At 36.7% G+C, this 27,756-nt stretch overlaps 5 protein-coding genes across 8 annotated transcripts; 2 read left to right on the top strand and 3 right to left on the bottom strand.

Moving 5' to 3' along the window:
• The first annotated feature begins 2,757 nt into the window (after nucleotides 1-2,757).
• LOC127799869 (egg cell-secreted protein 1.5-like) lies at nucleotides 2,758-3,261 on the top strand. The gene has a single exon (XM_052334085.1). The coding sequence runs from the start codon at nucleotides 2,758-2,760 to the stop codon at nucleotides 3,259-3,261; it is 504 nt and encodes a 167-aa protein (XP_052190045.1).
• Nucleotides 3,262-5,826: 2,565 nt separating this feature from the next.
• On the top strand, nucleotides 5,827-6,258 carry LOC127799870 (egg cell-secreted protein 1.1-like). The gene has a single exon (XM_052334086.1). It carries the CDS (start codon nucleotides 5,827-5,829, stop codon nucleotides 6,256-6,258), a length of 432 nt encoding a protein of 143 aa, XP_052190046.1.
• Nucleotides 6,259-7,165: 907 nt separating this feature from the next.
• LOC127800450 (citrate-binding protein-like) lies at nucleotides 7,166-8,469 on the bottom strand. The gene is made up of 2 exons (XM_052335068.1): nucleotides 8,064-8,469; nucleotides 7,166-7,730 (listed from the first exon to the last, which is right to left on the bottom strand). Exons 1-2 carry the CDS (start codon nucleotides 8,397-8,399, stop codon nucleotides 7,335-7,337), a joined length of 732 nt encoding a protein of 243 aa, XP_052191028.1. The 5' UTR covers nucleotides 8,400-8,469; the 3' UTR covers nucleotides 7,166-7,334.
• A 3,520-nt stretch (nucleotides 8,470-11,989) lies between these two features.
• Nucleotides 11,990-17,539, bottom strand: LOC127799513 (probable mannitol dehydrogenase). Its single transcript, XM_052333608.1, has 5 exons — nucleotides 17,391-17,539; nucleotides 16,512-16,625; nucleotides 13,324-13,837; nucleotides 12,668-12,821; nucleotides 11,990-12,562 (listed from the first exon to the last, which is right to left on the bottom strand). The coding sequence occupies exons 1-5, from the start codon at nucleotides 17,477-17,479 to the stop codon at nucleotides 12,360-12,362; spliced, it is 1,074 nt and encodes a 357-aa protein (XP_052189568.1). The 5' UTR covers nucleotides 17,480-17,539; the 3' UTR covers nucleotides 11,990-12,359.
• LOC127799512 (uncharacterized) lies at nucleotides 17,391-27,343 on the bottom strand. Of its 4 annotated transcripts, none has more exons than XR_008022645.1 (4): nucleotides 26,780-27,342; nucleotides 22,932-24,306; nucleotides 19,639-21,105; nucleotides 17,391-18,724 (listed from the first exon to the last, which is right to left on the bottom strand). XR_008022645.1 is itself a non-coding variant. In XM_052333606.1 (4 exons), the coding sequence occupies exons 1-4, from the start codon at nucleotides 27,156-27,158 to the stop codon at nucleotides 18,680-18,682; spliced, it is 2,757 nt and encodes a 918-aa protein (XP_052189566.1). In that variant the 5' UTR covers nucleotides 27,159-27,343; the 3' UTR covers nucleotides 17,391-18,679. The 4 variants fall into 4 exon arrangements, 3 of the variants coding, with proteins under 3 accessions (XP_052189566.1, XP_052189567.1, XP_052189565.1); XM_052333606.1 differs by having other exon boundaries at nucleotides 20,148-21,105; nucleotides 26,780-27,343; XM_052333607.1 differs by lacking the exon at nucleotides 17,391-18,724 and having other exon boundaries at nucleotides 18,771-20,070; nucleotides 20,148-21,105.
• Nucleotides 27,344-27,756: the final 413 nt, after the last annotated feature.

Below are 27,756 nucleotides of genomic sequence, written 5' to 3' on the forward strand. Positions count from 1 at the left end.
AAGGGCTTCGTTGCTTCGTATATCATCTCGATCGATCGGTACTTCCTCTTCTTTCCTCCAAATTCTTCTTCTTCGCTGATCTTCGCTGAAGTGACTTCATACTGGTTTTGATCCTTATTCTCTGCGTCTAATAATACTCCTCCTTTCCTCTTCTCCCTGATCTTGCCATTGATATTGCCGCTGTTGCTGCTTCTGCTGTCCTGGCCTTCGTCTTCTCCGCTTAGTTGCATGAGCTGCTGAGCCGCCATGGCCACGTCGCAGTCCGGCAAGTCATTCTCCCGTTCTTTAATCTTACCGACAGATGCCGACGACGACGAGTCCGCCATTGACAGTACCGGTGAGCACATACAAGAAAGAGATTTGGTACGTAGAATTCTAATCTATTCTTCTTCTCCTCCTCCTCCTCCTTTCTCTCACTGGCTCTCTTTCTGTAATTTTGGATGGACTTTGGTTTATGAGGGAGGGCTTTGTCGTAGAGCGCGTCGCGTGTGAACTTTGAGAAACTGCTCCGTGGCTTCAGGGGAGATCCCACGAAAGTGTCCCTCTATACCCTACACTCTACGTTTGCCTTTTCTTCGTGAAACATACATCCTTGCTAAAAATATGTTATTTAAACAATATCCAACTATTATTATATTTGTAATAAATTATAACGTCAATCATTCTCTTAAAGAGTCATAGTTAAAAGTACATATTATTTATGTATTTATTACTGACAATTTTATTAGTGGTGATGATCATAAGTGTATTGAAATATTTAATCAGTTATTACACCTACCATTATCTTTTAATAAACATGAATTATTATGAATTTTTTTATTTTATTTAAATTTCTTAATTGAAAATTTGTATAGTATTCTTGGATACATATTATTATCATGTAAAAACATTTTGTTTGTAAATCAATTTCTTTTTTTCTTCTTTCTCTCCATTTGTATATTACTATAGAAGGGAGTGAGTAAGATGGAATAGAAATAGTTTAATAAAAGAGGTAAAGAAGACTTATGAAAAACTTGAGGAAAGACTCCTTTTTAAGTAAAATATAGATTACAAATTAAGGTCTTACATGAAATATATTATCATGCATAAAGATAATCGATAAATTAAAATTTATGTAAATGCCATTAATAAATATTAACATCATATATATTGTTGTTATTTATTGTCTCTCTCTCTCTCTCTCTCTCTCTCTCTCTCTCTCTCAATATATATATATATATATATGTTTCAATATAATATAAGAAAAGTTATAGTTTGGGTAGACAGCGTCAAAGATGGAGACCGCGTGATGAATGGCAGGGCAGGGGTTGACTTGTAACTCGGTTTGGTCTTCAATCTATTGGTTCTGTACCTCCTCAGGTTGGCCCTTCTGAGTTTCTTCACTACAATTCAACACATTTTTGTCTTGTTACAACGTCACCCATAAATAGAATACCATCATATTATAGTTGTAGTATTAATTGATTTCCCAATCTTATTTCATTCTTCTCTATATATGCCTCAAATGTAAAATAATTTACATTAACTGTATTTAATCTGCATATAAAATAATTGTAAAAAAAAAAAAAAAAATCCCCTTGCAAGCGCTTGATCATAAGGCTGGCAATTTTAGACACAACGCGATCGGGTTCGGGTCATAAACGGATCGACCCGTTTATAACACGATTATTTTCGTATCTTAGACGAGTCAACTCGTCTAACATGTTTAGACACGTAATAACTTGTTTAATTAAACGTGTTAACGAGTTGACCCGAAAACGTTAACACGATTATATACGAAATAACACATTTAATTAAAAGGATTAGTGGGTTGATTTGAACACGTTAACACGATTATACACAAAATAACACGTTTAACAGGTAACACAGCACAACCCGTTTAAATTAAACGGGTTAAACAGGTTAACATGTGACACGACATGACACGTTTAGTTAAACGGGTCATGTCATGTTACACGTTTAATAAACTTGTCGTGTTTGAGTTTAAAGAATTTGACACAATTATTAAATGAATCATATTCATGTTAACCTAATACATGTTATACGTGCGTCTCAACACGATACGATTACGATTCGTCAACCCTACGTCACCTCTACTTGACCATCTATCCCAGAAGAAGTCAATTAAGTTGAAGGAAAGAAGAAGTCAATTAAGTTGAAGGAAAGACCAGAGAAATGGATGATTGTGTGATTAGTATACCATGCATCTTTGAATTCTTCTTTACTATTTATAATATATATATATGGATGTATATATATATGTATATATATATCCTTTTCCTTTTTTTTTTTCTTGTTTTTGTTGACCGACTTCTTCTTTTTTATATATTAGAGTTTCAAAGAATTTAGCAATAAAACAATTTATCATTCTTTAGAATATATATATATATATATATATTCATCATGAAAGTGAACTGCTCATCTTTCTTTTCATCTTCTTGTTCATCATTCATTGCCCTATCCTATAATTAACTGCATATCTGATATCTGCATGAAGAAATTAAGAACAATTTACTGCTAATTGCAGCCACCCATGTCTCTTCATCTTCCCTTCTTAATTATTGCTTCTGGATTCTGCAATACATAAAACCATGCATACATATTCTCATAACTTCATTAGTCCTTCCAGCTTCTCTCCGCTACGCTGCATATGTATATATATATATAGGCAACCGTCAACTCCTCTGCATCATCATCATCAATCCAATATATATACCTCTCTAACAGACTCTACAAATCATATATCTGTTTTATACAATGGCCCCCGTAGTCAAGAAGGGAAGCCATTTCTTAGTTGCAATATTGATATGTTTGGCGGCAAATGGCAGTGCAGTAGGCGCAGCCAGGAAGCTTGTTGCCTTTCAGCCAGGAGCAGCAGCAGCTCGTGGGTTCAACCTCAAGCAGATGGCAATGGCGAGGCTCCAGCAGCAGCAGGGGGAGGAGGAGGAGGAAGCACTAGGCGGTTTAATGGACTGTTGGAATGCGCTGAGTGAGATAAAAGCATGCTCAAACGAAATACTTATCTTCTTCATAAATGGCACAAGCGACATAGGACCCGCTTGCTGCCAGGCCATCGGCATCATCACCCACCATTGTTGGCCGGCCATGCTCTCTGCCCTTGGCTTCACTCCTGAGGAAGCCAACGTCCTGCGTGGCTACTGTGACGCTTCCACCGCCGGCCCTGCTCCTAGCCCCTCTGATCTGCCGCCTCCGCCTCCGCCTCCGTCTCCACTAGCACCCACGGTGGTGGTGGTGGTTTAGTTAATTTAATGAATCAATTAGGTAGCTAGCATGCCAAATGCATGCATGGTTGCTGCTGGGATGGCCACCAAGTCTAGCTATATATTTAGCAATAAATATCAGCAGATATACTGCGTACTGCATACAATGCACTCTGACTGAATTGAACAGTGGTCTTTGATATTGGATTGGTGTTTATTAAAACTCCTAGACTCTCTCAAATTAAGTTTATAATTTACTGTTGAAGGCTATTACAAAAGTTATTATAAGAGTGAGATTGAAGTTATATATTGTGCATCTTATCAAAAGGAAAAAGTTGTATGTAATCATGCATGTAGTAATTAATTAGAGAATGAACATATATAGAACACATATTCCAAATCAAATTATGATATCATATTGAAATCTGTTTGATTTTTATTAAAAATAATTGACTCCAAACCTTCCAAATCAATCATTACTGTTTTCATCATCTCATAATATATATGATTTTTTTTAAAAATCAGTTACTGTTTGATATAATTTTTTGCATAAAACCATAAAATAATGCAAGAAAGGCTATTTTAAGAGTCATAATGTCGTTATATATAGAATTATTTATCATTTTGATATGATTTATTTCCACAATGTCAAATAATAATAATACAAGAAAGGTTAGGAAAAAATTTGAAAAACCTTTGAGATGTCATAATGCATGGGTTTTTTAGAAACATCATACGATTTTTTGTGAGATTTGGGGTACATGGACCTATCATAAAACTATAAAAGCTTTGAGATTTTATTTTATAAAATTGTTACTTATAAAAAAATTTGAAAAGTTTTTTAGGAGTCATAATTGGGTTTTTAAAATAATTACTTATTATTTTGACATGACTTTTTTCTCAAAGCCATATAATAATATAAGCAAATCATGGTGGGATAAAATCTAAAAAATTAATTTTTGAGTCATAATCGAGTTTTTACAAATACTAATTATTTTAATATGATTTTGGGTACAAACCCACTTAATAAAATAAGTAATGCGAGGAAAAATCTGAGAAATTTTTTAGGAGTCATAATGTGGTTTTATTAACAAAGTACTTATTATTTTGATATGATTTTTTTGCTTGCACAAATTCATATAATTATAATAATATTTAAGAAATACTAGAAAAAAATATGAAAAATTTGTGAGTCCTAATAAGGTTTTTAAGAAAAATACTTTTTGTTTTGATGATATGCTTGTTTCCACAGTCATATAATATATATATATATATATAAGAAACGCAAAGGAGAAAATCCTAAAATATTTGCAAGATCATTAAGACTTTAGGTTTGAAATATTTTAAAAGGTGAGCTATTTTTAAAATATTTTATTATTCGGTAACTATTTTTAAAGTCGATAAAAACTGAAAGAATATGACTTTTGGTTTGAAATTACTAGCACGGGAAAACTTAAAAAATATAAAATTCTCAATTAAATGGTAAATATATATATAGTAGAAATAATATTATCTCTAAATAAAAAAAAATAGTTGGTAAAATAACTATATATAAAGAATAAAACATAGGTGCTACTAAAGTTAAGAAAATTATGGTGTGACAATCAGTATATTCGAAGCAGTTCATTGTGTTAGCAAAAATTCAAACATATATATATATATATATATATACTTAAGAGAAATTTGTTGCTTTCATAAATCTGCAAAGAAGAAGGGAGGAGGGATAAAATTAGAATGCTATTCCTTTTCTTTTTATTCTGTTTATGAAAATAATTAATTTGGTGTGGCTATTCCTTTTCTTTTTATTTTGTTTATGAAAATAATTAATTTGGTGTGGTTATCTAGAGATGCTTTCTTCAAGTAATAATAATATATAAATGGAAATTATATATGTTGTGTGGTTCGACCTGTTATTGCTTGTTTCTCGTCCCCACCCATAAATTAAACATGATCTCATGGGGTTTATGAACACGAAAAAAGGTAATATATATATATATATATATACTTGGCCTAAATAAAATGAATTTCATCAGTTTTGCATGTGGCACGTTTATTTGTTAGATTAAAGAAAATGACGAAACTTTTCATGTCAACGTGAATGTAATATATATATATATATATAGTATGCATACTGAATATGAAGAGATCTCTCTCTCTCTCTATATATAACGATATATATATTAGCAAGCTGGTACAATATATATATATTTATATATATTATGCAGTTTCCTATGCGTTACGGTTAGAAGGGATCTTATAAATGGTAATGGAAGTTGACTTGATGATAAGTGTATGATGATCAGTTCTAAAGACTCTTCATTTAACAAAATTAATGTTAATTAGTGTGTGCTAGTTAATTACATGTCTTGGCTAATTAATTCCCACTAGGGAGTTCCATTTTTCGGTTACTGATCAAGTGCTTAATTAATTAATCTCTTTATCTCCCAGAGCAACTCACAAATTAATTAAACCAGCACCAGCTGCCTGCAACCTCTCCCTATATATATGGCATATGATCAAGATCCCTTTCTCATCCAATTAAGCTCCACATACGCACGCACGCTTGAAATATATATTATTATTGCTATAACTAGCTAGACTAGATATGGCTTACAAGAAGCTCCTGGTACCAATTCTGTTTGCATTATTATGGTTCATGGCCTCCACGGCCCGGCCATTGCCATTGGATAACAATCTCAGAGCCCGGCTAAAGCTAGACGTCGACGAAGAAGAGGGGGGATCGTGCTGGGACTCGTTGTTTGAGCTGCAGTCGTGCACGGGGGAGGTGATCTTGTTCTTCCTCAACGGGGAGACGTCGTATATTGGACCTAGCTGTTGCAGCGCCATCCGGATAATTGAGAACCAGTGCTGGCCCGCCATGCTTGGCTCCCTCGGCTTCTCCTCCCAAGAAGGCGATGTCCTTCGTGGATACTGCGATGCAAATGCCGCAGCCTCCGCCAGTGGCAGTGGCTCCTCCCACTATTTCGGCCCTCCACCACCCACCTCTGCTGGCGGTGCCTCCACTAATATCCCCTAGTTAGTTGGTGGTTTTTATAATTAAGGTCCCTCCATCCATCTTTAATTAGCAAAAATTGGAATAACACGAATCAAACTGCATGTCTATGAATTACATATGCATGCTATCTGAATTCGGTGATATATATATATAGTTATAGCTGTTGACTTACATCGTACATCCAGATATAGTCCAGCTTGTGTTTTTGTCTTTGATCGAGATGCATGGCAACAATCATCGTCTACCTAATTATTTATATATATGACAACGCTTTTATTTGGTATTCTAATGTCTTTTTCACTTCATCTTCAGCAACAATCGTATGTATTAAATATAATCGAAACACACAAGGGTTTTGTATTAAATTCTAATGTGTTTCGGAATTGAATTTTGATATCATTGTTATATATGTACATACGTAAACATCAGAGTGTGTTTTGATCATCAAAACAAGCAGGGTTCTTCTGAGAAATTCTTGATCTCAGGGAAAAGATAAGATCCAATTATATATCCTCTTTTTTCCTTAATTTGCTAGCTAGGTAAAATTCCAACAACTAGAAAGCAAACAAGTTAATTAGGAGCAACGTCAGGCTCCACAGAGTTCTGAGGAAACACAGGGGGAACAATTAGCTAGCAAAGACCCAGTGAGACCAGCCATAAGATAAGAAGATTTGTGGAGTAAGACTAGATGGCTGAAATTATTTAGGATGCAGCAATTTAACTGATTTTGTCCAGCTATAGCTAGCCAAGTGATGTGCAGCAGAGTTATATAGCAGATCTCTGTTAATGTGTTGACTCTTTGGAGCCTAATCCAATTGTTCTTGGAGTGAGTCTGTTAATCTAAGAATAGAAATATCAATCAACTAAATAAATTAATGAGGAATTAGTTGGGACCTTGTAGGAACTAACTTCAGAATTTGGGCTTTTTCTTAATTACTAGCTAGCTAGCTTGATCATTCAAAAGCAAACAAATTTATACTTGAGAAAGTAGCTAGCCAGGCGACATCCATATATCCATCATTTATTTAATATAATTGACATCAAGTTCTGTAGGATGACATATATATGATTCAAACTTGGTGATATATAGTCGGAAATCAAACACGTTTCTTGAGAACTTTGATGTCCTTCCAACGGGACTCCATACGGTAAGAACAATCATTCTGTGCATAAACTCCCAACTTGAAGTAATGAGAGGATCGAGGTTCAATTATGACTGAATCTTCAAGCTTGAGAACCCCATCAATGTAAACCTTCACTTTGCGGGCAGCTACATCATGGATGACGTTTAGCCGAAACCATTTGTCGTACATGTTTTCGTCCAACACTGGATTCCTGTAGTATGAGAGACTGCCATTGTAAACTCTAAGCATTAGGGCTGTAGAATGATAATTTGCAGGTCCGAAAACCTGCATTATGCAGACACCAGATGTTCCACTGGGAACGTATCCTTGCCCTTCGAGTTGCCATACACCAGAGGAGTAATCGTATCCCTGCACAGGAGATATATAGATAGATCCATGGTGGAATTGGGTTAATTTCATGGAAAAGAAAAATTTTCCTGGTGAACTAAACTGGCTAGCAAATGTGCCCATTTGATTTTATTTTCAGTTTTTATATATGTGTTCAGTTTCAGTTAAAACGCAAAAGAATTAGTAGTTTTCATAGTGGAAAGGGAACCTGGTGGGCTTGTTAATTAATCGAGCATGCACTATCACGCAAACATAAGTTGAAGAAGGTTTCGTGCAAACTGTCATGGAGAGCATGCAAGGTGCTTTGATACATACAGGGGTGCATGCATCAATTTATGAAGGTTATGTACGTACCTTGATACGAATCTCAGTTCGGGGTTCAGTTTTGCTGGAGGTGGTGTGGGGTTTGTCTGTGCTGAACACCCACAACTTATGGATTCCATCTTTAAAGCTGTATCTGTCTTCTGCAGCAATGTTATAAGGCTTTTGGATCTCCATATTTAATCCAGGATTTAGTGGGACGGCGACGAACCCCTCAGTGAGATCCATGACAGCTGCCGCCGCTAATTGCATTTCGTGGTGTACGATATTGAGCTGAAGAGGAGGAAGAAGAAGAAGAAGAAGAAGAAGGCCCATGTAACGGAAGACCCATGATACAGAGCCACTCATCTCTCTTCTCTTATGCTTCATTTCTTGGTTGCATAACAAGCTATATATAGCTTTAAGATTTTTCAACCAATTATTGAAAACAAATACAAAAAGGCGCGCGGCAGCCTAAGAGATCACTACACAAATGGTTATTAGTATTTATAAGAAGTTCCCTGTACTATTACTATTTGTTAACTAACATAGAGTTACACCCTCTCTATGAATTACATTAATCAATATCTCTCGGCTCTATATATTTACATATATAGATTCCCAATCACCACTAGACTTCATATTAATTAATTACATTAATTGATGGCTGCTATATATATATATGGTTATGTCTTTTAATTGATGATTGGAATGTATTAAAAAAATCAAAAACTTATTATGTCATAAAACCATGAGTTGGATTAATATAATTAAGCTAGCTAGCTCTTGGCTAAGCGAAAGCAATATTTGATTCATTTAGTGGGACTTGTAACAGTCTCCTATTTGGGGACAAAACTGTCTCATATTTATCACTTATATTATAGTTAGATAATTATTTTTGATTAAATTTGAAGTTGGGTTTTTTTTATCTAGCTAGTAGGATAGAATTATATATATTTGATGATGAGAGAATTAATGTACGTCTATCTCTATCAATGAATTTCTAAACCCATTATGAAATACACGAATATACATGATCATGCATGAACCGCAATTCACCTGCTTTGATTTATATATAGTTAAATTTTCTTAGGAGATGGAGATGGAGATGGAGATGGAGATGAACCCTAGCTAGGGTGAGATCAATCCAATCCAATCCAAGCCACTGCTAAATCTAATTGGTGCAAATTGAGCTCTAGAAAGTATATATACATTTTACGTACAAAATAAATGAACATAATTACATGCGTACGTATGAGAAATTAATTTACACAAAATTTGGGTTTCATTATATATATGATGGCATTTTAGATTCATAAAAATAACATTATTGTATTATTTTCATATATATTTCAATACATATAAATTAATATTACATATAAAGACAAATGGAGCTAGGAAGAACCAAACCACAGGCACAGGTAATTAATTTTGGTCTTTAACCTTTCTTTCTATTGAGAACGTACTTTTGATTCACGGGTTGTGTGGGTGTGGCGTTTTCTATGATCACGAGAAAGGTGATAAAATATTAAATGTAATCTTCTAATGAGGAAGGCAGGCAGGCGTTACATTAATCGAGTTAGTTACCCTTTTGTTTATGTACAAATGGTAAATAAATGACAATAAGAGATATGGATGACTACGTATATAAATTAATACCACAATTAAACTTAAATATTTTTTTCTGCAGAAAGACAGAGTACTGGTTAATCCTCGATCGAGAAAAAATTTATTAACGGAGCAGGTGCCAGGCAGGCGGGTATGTATGACTGCCATTAATTTCCCACATTATAATTATTAATTAGCCAAAACACCATGATTATTAGAGTAGTATTCATATCTTAAAAAGAAAACTCAACTAATCCCGAAGAGAAGGCTGGCCGGCAGGCCCGCATCCCCACTCACTAATTATTAATTAATTATTTATTAATATACTCTAGTTTATGTGTAGCAAGGGTGAGAAAAAAATTGACGAACCTCGAAGATCGCTCGCACCAAGTTGCGCAATTTTTTGGGGATGTGATTTGGCATGGTTTGAGAATTTTTCAAACCGTCTAGTTTACTGTTTGTGATAAGAATTTAAAAATTATAATTTTATGCATTGATTTTATTGTTCTAGTTAAAAATTCACAAGTTCAAAGAGAAAGCATCAAATGTGGTAGAAAATCACCAAATCGGAAAAACCTTGCGGTGAAGTTTTTGCACATCAAATTAGATCGCACAATCTGAGTTAATATCAAACCACACATATGATTTGACGTAATATATCCCTCCTAAATTGCCCAACGTGCCCACCCCTAATGTTTAGTACTGTAATTGATTAATTGTCCCCACTAATTGTTCGAATCTTGTGGGATCTATTATTTAACTATATCATCAAATTAATCTTAGTTTCATTAAGACACTAAGTCATATCAACTGATTCGTCAATCATCTTTGCAGCTTTATCATATTTGTATTATTATAACCACTACAATTATGATAATTTTTAGGGAAATTTTATTGGCAAATTACTTTTCACAGCCTATATCATGCAAAATTTTCTACTAATTTTAAAATTCCTAGTTTAGTCTCGTCTCTCTCTTTCTCTCCCGCACATATACACACACAAATAGGGCGGCAGCCGACCCACTGCCATTACCCCCTCTCACACACACTCTCGCTCTCTCTGTATAATGGCCGCGAGCCGTAGCAAAGAGAAGAGGGAGAGAGAGTGAGTCGGTTGCCATGGCCGACCCCCCCCCCCCACATATATATATACACACATACGCATGGCCACGACCATGGAACCTAGCCATGGCAGCAGTCATAAAACCCAGCGTTTCCCGACTCGGGGTGATGGTAGTGGCATCGCGACCGCCACCATTGCGACTGACGAAGGCAGCGATGCTACCATCGTCCCCGAGGTGGGGACGGGTCAGGGCGGAGGTTTCAGAAACCCCACACCTCACAGTACGAAGGTTTGAGAAACCCCTGCATCTCGCGATGCATAGATTTCTGATGGTCGTCGCTGCCATGCTTTCGTGTGTGTGAGTGTATATATATATATATATATGTATGTGTGCTGGGCTGAGTTCCATGGTCGTGGCTGTCATGGCCGTGGCCATGCTATGTGTATATATATATATGTGTGTGGGTTGGCCATGGCAGCTGACCCACTCTCTCTCTCTCTCTTCTTTTTGTTATGACTCGCGGCCATTGTACAGAGAGAGCGAGAGTGTAGGGGGGTAATGGCGGTGGTTCGGCAGCCATAGCTGTCACCCTGTTTGTGTGTGTGTATGTGTGTATATGTGCGGGAGAGAAAGAGAGAGGTGAGATTAAATTGAGAATTTTAAAATTAAAGAAAAATTTTACATGATATAGACTGTGAAGAGTAATTTCACACACTGCCAATAGAATTTATCTAATTTTTAATCGTCACTTGTTGATTTATATATATTGTTTATTACTTTACTTTGCAATATTGTACAAAGGTTCTTAGTTTTTAACATCGTGTTGTTTTTCTTTCTTCATCCGTCAAGTTATAATTTAATTATAAAAATCAATAATTTTCAACAGTACTCAATGACATTATATTATATAATTGTAACAAATTGATAACCTCACTTAATGAATTACTAAAATTAAAAGTTTGGTTTCAGAAATATTATCTTCTTTAAAATTAATAATTGTAACAATAACAAATAATACTACTATCTAGTAGCAATACTATATGTCTGACATGTACTTTAATGATTTTTATTTGCCACAATTTTATACTTTGACCATGTTAATATAATGAATTACCATATGCCAATTTTTACACACTGCTTGTTTGAAGATATACAAAGCCATCGTGCCTTTTGATTTGACAAAATATTTAATGCAGTTGTGATGTTTGATGTCATATATGTCACTGTGTAAATTAAATGTAGTATCACAATCAAATTATATCTTATTATTGTATATACAGATTTTGTTTTATATAATAATACAACATATAATTAAACTATATTATTATATCAATATCAATATTTAGATGTAATATATATTATAGTTAAAGACGGGTCAATTTGGCCGATTTTTACTGGGCTCAACTCACCTTGAATGGGTTCACGAGTCGAGTTGAACCCATGTCATGAAGAACGAGCCAGTCGAACCATTTTACATTCCCAACACAAATCATGGCAAATGCTAGCTTAAAAATCAACCAGAGAGATAAGAGGTTTATTAAATCTCGGCTAATAGTGATGACTGCAGCAGAGAGAGAGAGAGAGAGTTCATTCATTCATATGCAAACTCTCTTACTTGGAAGGAAAACACCTCTGAACCACCCAATGGCAGCTCCAGCAAGCAGCAGGAGCAGGTGAACTACCCTGACAAGGAGGAGTTCGCCACGTCGATAACAAACCGGTACTTGACATCAGACTTGGCCAGACGTTCCATGGCAGTGTTGATCTCATCCATCCGTATCAGCTCAATGTCTGCTTTTATCTTGTGCTCTGCACAAAACTCCAGCATCTCCTGCATTTCTTTCATTCCACCGGTGTTGCTTCCCCCAATAAGCTTCCGTCCTGCCAGTTCAAAAGGAAGATTGATGCTTTTAGACGGTGGGGTCTGGAGGGATTGAGAATCAGTTCATTGTTTTAGTAAAGAAACCCAATTATTGAGGAGCTCACCCAAGCATAGTGGGAAGACGGGCAACTCCAGGGGCTTATCGGGCAGGCCAACACTAACCAGTTTCCCGTTCAGCTTCAGGAGGCCAAGCAATGGAAGCAACGGATGAATAGCCGCGACTGTATCAATGATATAGTCCATGGTACCCATAGCAGCCTGCACGGCAAGCAATAGCATATCTGCAATTAGGTCTGTAAGATGTCCTTGTATACAGAGAACACTAAATCACTAAACAGAGTCCTCGATTCATGTCTCGCGACAAGGCAGCCAGATCAGACCATCTGCCCCAGGGGTAATGGCAAAACCATCAATGAATAAAACAGGGGAGCTCAAGCTTCAGATTTGGCTTCATTTAAAAGAGTCAAATAATGCATGCCCTGCCATATTATTAGTCAATATTGGATTGAGCACAGGCCCACCTGCTCCCATATCAAGTAGTCTTGTGTTAGCCTTAGACCAAAATTACATTTCCGCAGAGCACACCTGGCCAAGATTGATAATTGCTACCTAATTTCTAACCATTATCACAGCACGGGGTCCAAACAGGTGCTATTTCAGGCTTTCAGCCGTCTCTAAGCCAAATGCAAGCAGAAACATACAAATTAAATCAAGATGAATTCGGACCTAACATAACAGTATAACATTAAAGTGCACTGACCTTCATTTTGGAAGGATCGGTGCTAAGAAGGAAAGAATCTGCACCAAGATTCTCAATGGCCTCTGCCTCCTTCTTGTGTGAAGTACTGATTACAGTAACTTTCAACCCAAATGCCTTCCCAAACTTCACGGCAACATGACCGAGCCCACCGAGTCCCACGACACCCAAATGCTTCCCAGGCTCTGTCATTCCATAATATTTCATAGGGCTGTAGACTGTGATCCCAGCACAAAGAAGGGGTGCACCAGCATCAAGGGGGAGCTTATCCGGAAAACGAAGTACGTAGTGCTGGTCAACAACCATTACATCAGAATAACCTCCTTGAGTCTTTGTCCCATCAGAACAAATTGAGTTGTAAGTAAATATGACTTTAGGGCAGTAATTTTCCAAGTCTTGTTGGCAGATCTCACATGTTTTACAGGACCCAACAATGACCCCTACCCCCACTCGGTCACCAACTTTGAATTTCTCAACATTTTTCCCAGTTCGGGTGACCATACCTACAATTTCATGCCTGCAACAGAATAATTAGGAAAAAGGATGAATACATGCATGATGAGTTTGGTTCAACTCACTTACAGCATTTCAGAAAAAAAAAAAAAAAAAAAACTCTTACTGAAAACACAAAAGTTTTGTTCAAGTCATAGCACCTGAAATTTTGTGAACTAATTAGTGGCACCTGGTTAAAATTTACACATGGTCATTTAAGCTACAGAAGTTTGTCCTATTGAGCAGGATGCATTTCGAAGAATCACATATTTATTTAACTGCATAAAATTTGACTAATTTACAAGCATACCTAGGTTCCTCAAATAATATCGCATATTCACATTCTACAGGGCTTCCTTTTTTAAAAAAAAAACTTTTGTAATTTTAATTATTTAATCATTTTAGGACTTATTCTACTAGTTTTAGGAAGATTTAATTATTTCTTAATTAATAGGATTCCTTATTCTAGAGTATTTAGGATTCTTATTTTGTTCTTACTTTGCTTTACTTTTCCTTTCTTGATTAGAATTCCTTTACCCCTTAGAATAGAAGTTTAAAACTTCAAGCCCATAAATAGGAAGGCCTTCAGTTTATTTTAAGATATATACAAACATAATTTTATTCCTTATAATTAAGAGCGTTTTCTCTAATTCTTGAGCCTTTGTGCTTGCGAAAGGACTAGTCAAGTGTTTTTCTTATTTGTCACGTTATATGCAGCATCAGTTGGTATTAGAGTGGGATAAACATCCATTCATATGACAGACAGCAAAGTCATTGCGGTGGCCCTCTTGACAGTTATTAGAGAGCTGATGCCCCACGAGAGCAAGATCATGGGGTAGCATTGAGGGCCTTGGAGCAGAGAATGGATCTCAAATTCCAACATTTGGAACAAGGTTTTGAAGAAATTGCAGGTCGACTTGATGCTCTAGGAATTGACACAAATAGAAACAGGAACGAAGATAGGCAACAAGGAGAAGAAGCAGCTCTTGGTCAACCTGCTGACTGACCTGTTCCTGCACGAAGACGTCAGGTCTACATAGAAGAATCAAACAACAATTAAGATTATGGATTCATTGAACCACTCTGAAATGTTAGTTAGAGAAGAAGAGCCAATAATTATGATGATAGGGGCACCTACGATTTTTGTTTAAAGGTAGATATTCCCTGTTTCAATGGAAACTTAAATATTGAGGATTTTCTGGATTGGATGGCAGAGATAGAAAGATTTTTGGATTACATGGAAATTCCAGAAGGGAAAAGAGAGCGACTGGTAGCTTGTAGATTGAAAAGTGGTGCTTCTGCATGGTGGGAAAGATTACAATCAAGGAGGAATCGCGAACGAAAGGCACCTGTTCGAACCTGGTACAGGATGAAATAGCTGCTGATAAAGGATTTTCTTCCCCTAACTATGAGCAGATCTTTTTCCAACAATACCAATGCTGTCATCAAAGTCAGAAGACTGTGCATGAATATACTGCAGAGTTCATGCGACTGGCAAAGAGAAAAAACCTTAGGGAGACAGAGGGCCAACAAGTGGAGAGGTATTTAACCTCTCTCCAAAGCCAACAATGAATTCTAGGCACCTATTTCCAGACATCTGTGAAATGCTCAGAAGAATGTCAGTTCATGCAATACAAATGTTAAGACAATAATTTGAATTCTCCAGTCCATGTGCTGACTGGGGCATATCCTTTGACGGTGTTTGTGGTGCATACAAATGAATCACAAATAAAGATGTCTTAAGATTTTTTCCCTATAAGAAGAAAGCAAATAAACACATAGTAGATCAGTGTTCTAGCAAAGTTTACCCCACAACATTGACAGAAAAGCTTTTGAATTAGTTTGTGAATGAGGACGAAAAGAATTCAAATACTCTAAACAAAACAACATATTTTCTTGATGTACAAAAAGAAAATTGCATGAAATTTTCCTTCTTTCAATCCAGTTTTCTGCACAAATAGAAGCAAACAAAGGAAAACTAAGACCAAGGAGGGGCTTCTTCCGTTTTGTGTGTTTCTAATAAGCTCCATAACTGATGCCAATAACATATTTCCCACTGAGCAAAAGTATCTCTTATTTAAGGCTTTAGAGCAATAAGCATAACATTCAATCACTGAGCATAGAAGGGACATGTGATGCAAGAGAGCTTTCAGCCCAGGGCCACAGTGCTTATGAGTTATGACCCAAAAAAAATTGCAAGACATTGTAGTCTGTGGCATTGATTGGTGAACTACAGCAGAAAATGTCAGTTGCCACCACAACATATTGGCTGCATGTACATGACCTCAAGTAGGTGCTTTGGGAGATGGGCATTTTTCTCGTTTTTCTCCCTTGCTAAAGCAGTGTGTCTTCGAGCCTCTATTTATTTCCAGGTTTGACTCAGTGGGATTAAGGCTTGTGATTGTTGTTGTTGTACTAGAGCCCAACTGAGTCCAGTTGTTGCTTAACAATGGATAAAACACATCAAGGTTAATTTGATACCCAAGATCTAGCCATTTAAACTTTGTTAGTAATAAAGAGATTATAGACATGATATAATTTCATAAAAATCATAACGACAATCTACTAGCACAGAAAATAAGATCCAAAAATTAACAACAACAAAAAAGTAGTGCTTGATTATGTGACTAAAAGTGATATTTTGAGGAAAATGATACACAACATTGTTAGAATAAATCAATCCAAGAAGAGCATCTTACCCAGGAACAATAGGGTAGATAGTGAACCCCCATTCATTTTTTGCAGTGTGCAAATCAGAGTGACAAACCCCACAGTAAAGAACTTTAACGGTCACATCATTATCGCCGTTTTCTCTGCCAACATTACAAGCAGCATCCAAGTTAGAACAACAGGGACAACAATATAACCAACAATTGTTAATGAACAGCAATGTTACAAGAGAGTATTCAGGGGCCTTAATTCGTGTCTTGATGCTAAGCCGCCAGCATTTATCAGTAAAAGATCCGAACAGGTAAAAGGTGATGTGACAGCCATTGCTTCCATCTCCAATGCAGCACTAACAGCCAACATCACATCATTTGTCTTAATAATTTGTTACAGAAGGAGGATGCTAAGCAATTATACTTTTTCCCCCTGAAGCCCATAGCCATTCAAATACTAAGGTCTCAAGGTGTGAGGCGTGTCTGTGACTGATGGAGGAGGCCCCGGAAGAGGTAATGGAACCCTCAAACTTGGAAGCCACGTGACAAAGACACAGTTAAGGCAATGAAATTTTTTAACCATTCACGCTTATCAACTTGTAAGATCAAACATTAATCCGGTCTGCGTCTCAAACGAAAAGCACGCCCCTCGAAAGAAAGAAAATTTTTGGCAGGCATATGGTCTATAATGATAAAAATAATAATCTGACAGTTCTGGAAAGGGTTTAAACTATCCATATTCTACCAAATCTGTAACATTCTCCCTTATTTTTCTGTCCGAATCCTCGTGCCTGAGAAGAGAAAATCGAAAATGGAAACAGAAACAGGGGAAGCGCTAATGGGGTGGGGGGGTATACATCCACAGACATTGATATAGGTAGATATTGAGATGGATATGGATTGAAACGTAGGAGGTACCTTCGGGAGAAATGGAAGGGAGAGAGGATCCCAGAAGTATCAGTGGCGGCCCAACCGAGAGCCTTAAGTGGGTGCTTTTGTTCTGTCATTTGCTCTAAGAGTGCGTGTGTGTCGTTGGTTGAAGATGAAGATCAAGAAGCAGCAGCAGCAGCTAGTACATGTATATATAATACTTGGAAGAAGATGAAGAAGCAGCAGCAGCAGTAGCAGGTGCTTCTGGCGGTGGCTGGCGGGCAGGCTGTTGGGAATTTATGAGGATGATGATGAGGTTGTTGTATTTGTAGGGCCCTGTTCCGGAAACATTTAGTATTGAATGATGAGGTTGTTGATGAGGCTGTAAGGCTGTGTTGTGGAAACATTTATTCAGTAATGGATGATGAGGCTTTGTATTTTCAAGGTTGTGTTTGGGGAAGATTTACATTTACTTACTGATGGAATGAAATGAATTATAAATAAAGTGTAAGACTCTTTATTTGAAAGATTAATGGCAATGGGATAAAAATAAACAAATCTATTTTTGTGTTTGTCCAATCATCTCTAATTTATAAAAAGCAAAAAAAAAAAAATTATTTCAGAATATTTCATTCTTCCAAACAGGCCTGAAATAAAATGAAATGCACATAATAATAATAATAATAATATAAGGAAGAAGAAAAAGTCCACTCCCACCTTTCATTCTTCCGATTTGTTATTTGTTGCAAACCCAAAAGAAAAGGTCGCCTCCCATTCATCACAAACGCATAGTGATGTGATTCATTATTAAATATATTAAAATTTACTAAAATATTCTAAAATCCTAAAATTTATTAAACCTCAACTGAGTTTGGAACCTATTGGGTGGTTGTGAAGCTACAAACAGTATATGAATTATCATTTTTACTTATTTTATTAATTCTTCATGTATAATTTTTATTTGGAGTTATAAGGTTAAAACTCTATATATGTATGTATATGTATATGAATAATAATCCTTTTGAGTCAAGAAGTTGAGTTGAAATTTACAAATAGTGCAAGATAAAAAGATAACAAGAAGAAGATGGTGGCATATTTGTTGAATGATTGGTAGCCTTTTAACTACTGGGGGGGAAGGGAAAGCCTGCAGTGGGCAGTGGAGGAGAGGAGAGGAGAGGCTGGCTGGCTGGCTTGCTTGCTTTGCTTTGCTTGGCTGCGACTGTAGGAGAGGTCCATATCTCGTATCTTACTTCAACCATGCATTACCAGCCAGATGTCATATTTGTTTGCTTGCTTCGTGGCTCTTGTGACCGGGCATAATAGCCACTTGTTCTTTCTCACATGGAAGCAAGGAAATCTTGGTTTATTAGGGACAATGATTTCTGCATGGACCCGAAAAAGTACTTAATAGACCCCATCCAAATAAATAAACATATATCTATTTAAGCCCAAGCCCAAGCCCAAGCGGCTTGCTAGATAGTTATGCTCAAAACTAGGATCTAAATTTGTTAAACAAAAAAATCGACATTCATCAATAATATTATTAACCTTAATAACCTCTAATTTTGATTGAGAGTTTAAGGTATGAAAATGAATAAACATATTTTCTTATTTAGATTTAAAAGATACAAATATCATAGATATCTCTAGGAATGGGAGTGAAAAAAGAGTATAAATACAAATACAAATACAAATATTAGAAAAGAGATACATGTAGCTTCGAAATTGATCAATACCTAATCTAATCCATAATTTAACTTTTATATGATTGATTTTGTAACATCTGTTGAGGAGATAAATTAATTAAAAGATTGAATTTGGAAAGATAATAAATATAAATAAATATGCCAGAGGTTAGTAAGAGAGATGATACTTGGAAAAAGTAAACAAGTAGATGGGCACGAGTAATATTATTTACGATCCATCATCCATGTATGTATGATATAATATGTGAAGAGGTCATTTTCAATTAGTAAGTGAATTGTTTATTCTTAGAAAATAATAATAACAATAAGTGAAGCGTTTATGGTAATATTTTGCTAGTGCCAGCATCAGGCCTATGCTCAGACTTCAATATTTGTGTGTAAGTCTTAACTCTTTCTGAAACAAATAAATATTTGTGCGCTAGCACTAGAACTAGATGATGATTGTGTTAGTAAATTCGAATCTTATAAAAGAATCTTGTTTGAAGTAGACATCAGAGCATATATGCTGAACTCGGGTACTCTACGTCTATGGCATATAGAACAAATTGGCCTCCAGAAAGGATGTAATAGACTATACACAAGGAACTTACTTTTGCCTGCAGCTGCCGGGTATGAATGAATATCAAGATTTACTCTACCGTAATGACTTGGATATGTCACAAACCCACCCGCACTCCCGTATCGATAGAAATGGCATTTAGAATCATTGACCCAATAAACCTAAGCTCGCTCGTATCAGATCAGCATTAATCATCTGATTTTGCTGCCCCCATCCCTTCAGACTCAACCCATCTTTGGTCGAAATTATCAAGAGGACCCCTATTAGTCAAAGTTCTACCTGAAGAACCAGGATGCACCATTTCCTTGTCCTCACTTCAGGAAACATTTAACCCTGGACCCTCGAATCACCACCTCGCTTCTTCAAGGTACCTAGTATACCATCAATCAGCTCGTCTTTGTTTCCCCTAGGCTGGTCTTCAACAAAAGAATACCTCCTAAAAGGTCTTTGCTTCACTCCAGACCTGAAGGGAGGAGTTTCAGTTTCAATGCTAGCGGCAGGGGAATCAGACGGTTTTAAGACAATTTGAGAACAATTTACCTTGCCATCCACATTATCCCGCCCTTCCTTTCTGTTGATCTCCTCCTTAGTTCTGTACCACGAGTCAAGAATCTTTAGTAATGGGCTATCTCCCTCGTTTATTCCAGGCTTCCCTGTCTCATCTGATCCAACTAAGGATGAATCCTCTTCTTCCGAATCTGTGATGTAATCATCTGCCAGGGCTTCGTAATCGTGATTTCTCTGCTTTACAGTTTCTTCATTTGCGCTCCTTTTGGACCCCAAATCGATTTCATTTTGCTGGGGAGCTGTGCTGGCAACAGGCCCTAGCTCCTCCCATGGACAGTCAGGATCATCGCCTTTCTTGGATCCGTCAGATATTTCATCATCTAAATTTAATGTTGAAATATTGGTATTATTTTCAGCACTAGGAAGTGCAGTTTCAAGGCTAGAACTTGGATAAATGATAGTGGATTCTACTTTCACCCCAGGCATTATCTGTAACAAGGTCACCAGTTTTTGGTATCCCAGCTTTTGAATATCCAAAGGATAGCCATTCCGCTCTAGAAACATTTTTCTAAAGGAGGCCATATTGAACCCTTCAGGGTATTCCTTCAAAATGTCATCAACAAGCTTATGACAGTCAGCTAACATCTCATTTCTGGACTTGCCAGAAGCTTTCTTATTGATGACAGGCAGACAGACTCCAGTGCGTGGAAGATTCTGGTGTCTTTTTTCTTCATCATATTCCAGCAATCTGTTTGAACTACACTCAGATTTTGATAAAAAGAGAGATCTTAAGCCATTTGAATTGGTAGGAGTGGAACTGGAACTCTTTCCAGCAGGTAGGATGAGTTTGAAAGGATACTTTTCAGAGGGGCACTCTGTCACCCACTTCTTATCTGAAATTAACAAGTCCACCAGATTAAGAAGATCGTCTTGACCAAGGCATCTGATAACTGAAGGCCCTTGCTGTTGCAAGTTCTGAGCCAGCTGCTCCCTGACACAAGATTGTCCAAGAACAGTCCCCACATGATTCCAAATACGTTTTAAGAACCAAAATTCAACTTCATCAAAAAAAGGGATCACTAGAATAGGAGTTTCATTTCATAAAAATTTAACTTATAAGTGAAAGAAAATTTATACATCACAATAAGAAAGTATGAAACAACAAAAAAATAACTTTGCAGTCAGGATGTTACCTTATATGTCTAAATGGAATAATATAAACCATGCAATGACATCTATGCAGTTATTTTCCCAATTCTTCACGTAGAAGAAAAGTATACTCTAGAAAAGAGTGTCTTATTATTATTAATTCACATAGGATTAAGCAGGGGGTATCCTTAACTTACACTCTTCTAGCCGTACCATTGCATCAGATCAACTTCAGAATACAATATAATTTGTCAATGCAGTGGCAGCCGGTGATGGAAAAGTGCAATTTCCCTATTACAAAGTACTAATTGCTATAGAAAAATCTCACAAATGAAACTTTTCTTCACAAAATTGCAATGTTATAAGGATGTGGTCATCAAATTAAGCAGAAATCTTATAGGCATCTAGGTTCGTTTTAGGTAAATAACTGTCCCGCGTTTAGGTCCATGTTACTTTTCCCGTGGATTAGCCATTCCTTAGCTTGCTATAGCTTGCAGATAAATGCTTCACCATTCTCTTACTCGTTGTTATAACTTGGATCATTATTTATCTTGTGAAACCAAAACTCTGTAGACAAGAGAATGAGTCCCCCTAGAGAAAATTAACAGATCTACCTCCTCAAAGTAATTCTCACAATACACATAACTTAAACCCATCCATGTCGGCCAATATGCGCATGGATTCCAGTGTCGTTAGCTCCATCTATACTGGTATGATTATTCAATTATTGTCAATGAGTACACTCTCAATGGCAATTTAATGAGTAATTTATTCTGTTTACTAATACCTTGTTATAAGTAACAACAAAATCAGGGTCTCATCTTGTGTAACAATAAGATAATTTACCTTGGCAGCAAATAAAACAACTTTAGTAAATTTAACCACCTCAATTTCTTGAAATTGCAGCAGAAAAATATTTCCTTTTAAATGCCCACAGTAAATATCAGTAAATCCATTATCACAACATCACTGTACTTGAGGTCTTCACCAATATGTGCGATTAATGTTTTGCTATTTCTGAGTAGGGGAATATTTGGTACTGCTTTAATCAAGAATAGCAGTCCTACTAATATGAGAATGAGTCTGCAAGCTCCTATGTTTCATGCACTAATAAGCTACAACCAAAAATGATAAAATCTCTGGCCCTTTGAATGCCCCTCTACAGAACACACCTAGGGTCAAAATCGAAACTTAGAAGTCAACACAACTAGCGAAATGCATTGATTGATGACCACACAAATGATCTATACTTTAACCATTCTTTTCTCTTCTTCTTTTTTTTTCAATTTTCTCTCATTATTGTCCCTTCTCCCCTAATGAAAGAAAAAATGCATGAATAAATAAATAAAAATAGAACATCAAAGTTAAATAGCACATACAAGAAGAAAATCTTCAATATAACTAAAAACATTTCCTTCACTACTCCAATTGTGCAACAAGAAGACAAATACACGAACGCTAAACCATCTTAACAAGTTGAGCCTTTTATGTGAATTTCATTCCTAGAAATTTTTGTTGAAGAAGATGGTGTAAATACCCTGTTGAACTGTTTTACATCACATGACACTTCACAATAATGAGCACATGATCAACTCAAACATGCCAGGACCAAGAAGCAAGGCAAAAGTATCTTATGAATTCATTTCTTAGCTTACTGAGAAACTTTACCTGCTTCTTGATTGTAAGACAAGGATTGAACCATTTGGTGGTGTATTTATAAATGCCTCCATTTCCTTCCAGAAAGATTCCTGTAAAAATAATCCATCTTTCCCACAATCAATGGGTACATGGTTTAGTTTGTCAACAGATTGTTCCCTTGAGTTTTCAAAGTTGCTTTTTCTCCAAAACACACACCAACTTCTTATCTGCTTCCAAAAACCGGTATGTCTACTAGATTTATCACCATATGGTTCATCATCCCTGTCAACTTTGTTCATAGTTGTTTTACTGTTGGATGGAGAAAGTGAAGCTGGATCTGCTGGATCAGTGTTCTGAGATGTTGGTCTTGCAACCTCAGCCTTCGTACTCACATCACTCTCACTGGAACTAGTACTTATCTTCTCAGGAACACCATCTTTTTCAGCAAACCATTTCCTCCACATCCTTGTGAAAAATCCTTCGTCACATGTGGAACTGCAATCTTCAATAAGATGCAAATGCTTCTCAGTTTTCTTGGCATTATTTACCTTCTCAGAAAGTGGAGGTGGCTCTGCCAATTTCACTTGTGGCTCTTGCAATTTTCTTGAGGATTCTTTAGCATTTATTTCCATCTTTGGAGGCGATGCGTTCTCATCCACATCTGTAGAACTAGGGCTGCCAACACCATTAACCTTAGAAGTTATTACGGAATCTGACTCTGCATTATTGGTATTAGCTCCTGAAGCTACACCTGTAGTTGTTTTAACTGGCTCAGATACTTTTGAGGCAACCAAACGTATAAGAAGCTGGCCGTCACCAACAGTGCAAAGGTTTAAAATATGAGGCATCGATAAAAGAAAGTGAGAGAATTTTTTAAATCCATACAAGTCCTTATCTATGCTCAAATTACACTTCTTCAACTCCAAACGGAGGTCTCCCAAACTGATCCCTTCAGGATAAGATTTCAATATTCGCCGAATCTGCTTTACAACTGCCTTTGGAACTGTACGAGGCTTGGGATCTGAATTAGAATCAGACACCTCCTCAGTTCGTGAAGAAGCCAGCTGCTCAGTAACTGCAAATGGATCCTTAAGAGGCGCCCTATAATGGGCATACCAAGAACCATATGGTCCATCTGGAGGTTGGTTAAAATGCTTTCCAGTAAGGTTTTCCCCTTTAACCAAAGTATTCCAATGCCACATGATACTTGCAGCACAGCAAAGAACACTTGGAGCAGTCTCTGGACTGGCAAGCAAGATATTGTAATTGCTCATTCTTAATCGATGTAAAATGCCCGCAAAATCCCTGTCACCAGAAATTAGGAAAAGATGTGCTGGAGGAGGGTTTTGGGATACCCAGTACATAAGATCTATAAGAAGGGATCTATCAGCACTATTTTTTCCACCTGAAGCAATAGAAAATTTGCTTGATCAATAGTTTGGAGCTATGTAAATAACAAGGAAAAAATTCTAAATGAACAAAACCATCCCCAACCCATACTGGCATGAGAACATAGTCGTCAAAGGCACAAGGCGCTCTAAGGCATAGTTGTCAAAGGCACAAGGCGCTCTTAGGCGCAAATTAGTGCCTGGGGCCTAGCCATGTGGCGCAAGGCGAAGCATGAGCCTCAATCACATGAGGCACACATTTATTCAAAATGCTTATAAAATACGTATACACTATTATTTTCAATATGTACTTATATGGAGGTAGATGTAAACTCATAAAATCATAAATGACAACTAACCAACCCTATAATGACAACTAATATTATTGCAAATAAAACCATTAATTTCTTTTGCAAATAGTTTCTTCTCACTGCAAAAGAGATTAGAGAAAAGAAAAAATTATAACAGAAAACACACTAAAAAAACAATTACAGGAAAACAATTAGTTTCCTCTAATTTATTTTGCAATCAAAAGAAAAAAAAAATATAACAGAACACAAAGCACAAAAAGTTGCAGAAAAACAATTAGTTTCTTTTAAATTGCAAAAGAAATTATAAGAGAGATAAAAAAAAAAAATCAGTAGATCACACAATGAAAACATTTGTTTCTTAGTAATTAGTTTCATCTAAATTGTAACAGAAATTAGAAGATATTCAAAAAAAAAAAAAATTAGAGCAGAGAATTACATCACAGAATTAGTTTCTTCTGAAATGCAAAAGAAAGAAACAAAAAAGAAGTAGAACGGAGACATGAGTAGTTCTCTCACAAGTGAACATCACTGCCATAGGATCCCAACAAGTGGGAGATTCGGCAAACCTCCAACTTACACCGCTAAGTTTGCCTCTCACCAATATACAAGAATATGCAATCAAATCAACAAGAAATAAGATCTAAGTTGACAAATAGATAAGACATAGGGTTTTAATACACTTATATATACAAGGAATGAGCATCATGCGCCCTGCATGAAAGCCGCACGAGGTAGTGCCTCAGTGGTGATGAGGCGCACAGAGCTGCGCCCCACGCCTTTGACAACTATGCATGAGGAAAGATGGGCAATTACACTTGTATAACATGAAGAGGTTAGGTTCCTTTTGGTTCTCTAATGATATATTTAGCAAAGAATGAATTTCCAGGATTGTCACAAACTCACAACACATATTCCGATTATAGCTTTGTAGAGAGAAGAAGAAAAATATGGACAAGCCATTTGCAAATTTCAAGAAATCTTAAAGAGGAGTAAGCGAGAAAACAAGGCCAAAATGGTGGAACCTCATGTACATCAATCAGCAGCTTACCAAGAACTTCCTTTTCTTTAAATAAAAAGAGAGAACTTTGAAGAAATCAAAACATTTGTCCTCTTTCAGTTCATGAAAAAAAAAATTGAGTTATAATGCATTTGAAATTATTTTTTCTTGTTTATTAAGAAGTGAGGAAAAGAAAGAAAAAGGACCAAGTACAAAACATGTTTTTTCTATATATCACTTCTCGATCATCTCTTTTTTATGCTTTCACATTGCCTGTAGAGAATTTTCAGTTAACAGATCCTAGAAAACGAAACAGCAAACAGTACAGTAAACAAGTTAGACGTCCCATCGCTTTCAGTTTCCCTTTCCCTTTGCAGTGCCAACTCCCAAACAGAGCCTAACATTCTGGACATCCTTCAAACAAATAAGATGTCACAATAAATGAAAAGTGCCTCATAGCAATTCCTCCTAAATCTCAATCATGATGTCATTTTATTTCTCGCACTAAACCTTGGCAATCATAATGGCCAGGTCAAATTAAAATGGTTTGAATTAACAACCGTCCAATTTCATTAGGAACATAAAAATGATATTTGATGTGTTTAAAGATCGCCATAGATAAACATGTGTGCTTCCCAACAATAGCATTCAATATTACAATCGTCCAATTTCATTAGGAAAATAAAAATGACATTTGATATGTTTAAAGATAGCCATAGATAAACATGTGTGCTTCCCAATAATAGCATTCAATATTACAATCAAGCAACTTAACCAATTTAACAACCTAACTTACAATCAAGCAACTTAACCAATTCAACAACCTAACTTCTGAACTTTTAGTCTATCCATCCGTATGAATGGTTGCCAAGTCGACAACATCCAGATTCAACAAGAATCCAGATTGGAACTTGAGGAAACACTGGGAAAGCTTAGGAAAGCAAAATCCCCGGTTCACTATAGAAAATTAATTGAAAATCATTTTCTTCACGCTTTCCCTTCACTTGCTTTTCTCTTTCCATGTGAAGCTATTCCCTTTCCAATTCTTTTTTGGGGGGAAGGGAGGGAACAGACGAAAAGTTGACTTCATTTTCCCTAAAATTTCCATCTCGCCTTCTTTCGCTTCTTTTCACTTTTTCAGTTTCACAACTAGCAAACAGTAACAAAATAACGGGAACGAACCATTAGGAATGTGAGTGAGATTGATCCCAGTAGCCGAGAGAGCCTCCTGGTTCGACCTGGAGAGCTGCAATACATCGCCAAACGCCGTGATCTGGATGGGGCCCTTGATGCCATTTGCCCTAATCGCGGCAGCAATGCTCTGGGCGACCCTGAATGCGTTGGCTCCGGCCGGCAGCGTGCAATTCTCGAAGTCCCACCACACGGACACCCTCACGGCCCGGCTCTCCTCCTCGTGACGCCGCGACAAATACGAAGGCGATGGCGAGGAGTGGAATTGGCACGCGAAAGCGGAGAGGCGGAGTTCCTTACGATTGATGGGGTTGATTATGAAGGAACGAGAAGAGAAGAAAGCTTTGGTTCGTGAAAAATGCGGGTTCATGGTGACGATGAAGATGAGAGGGTAGGGTTTGGGAGTGATAACGGGAGAGAGAGAGAAGTGACCCGAAGAAGTTTCTCATCTCATCATCATCATCGATGGGTAAACAGAAACAGAAGGGGAAGTCGGGGAGAGAGAGAGAGAGGGGAGGGGTTTGGGGGGAAAAAGGCTAAAACCCTAAAACCCTCCTCCTCCTAAGTCCCAACAGTAATCGTAGAACCCCACCGCCATGCTCCGCTCACGTGATGTCGCTCCCAAAAATGGGCCTTGGCTGCATCCTCTTTGGGCCTCAGTCTCAGATCTCGAAAATGGTAAATGGGCTGGGCTGGAGACCGGAGAGGCCGCTGCGTTCATGGAGCACTCACATTTGATAGACCATTTGGTTAATGATTTTTTTATATCATTTTCTTTATTTTTGGAAAATAAATAAAAATTTAAAATATTATAATTTCATAACATTTTTTTTTTACTTTTAGACGATTTCAGTTTTTCTTAATAAATTTTCTTTTTTTATAATTATCCCTCATATAATAACCCATTGATATGAATTTTGGATTTAAATATAAAATGTGGAACCAAAAGAATGCTTAAAAGAAAAGAT

This window comes from Diospyros lotus, chromosome 4 (assembly GCF_014633365.1).
Source record: "Diospyros lotus cultivar Yz01 chromosome 4, ASM1463336v1, whole genome shotgun sequence".
Lineage (NCBI taxonomy): Eukaryota > Viridiplantae > Streptophyta > Magnoliopsida > Ericales > Ebenaceae > Diospyros > Diospyros lotus.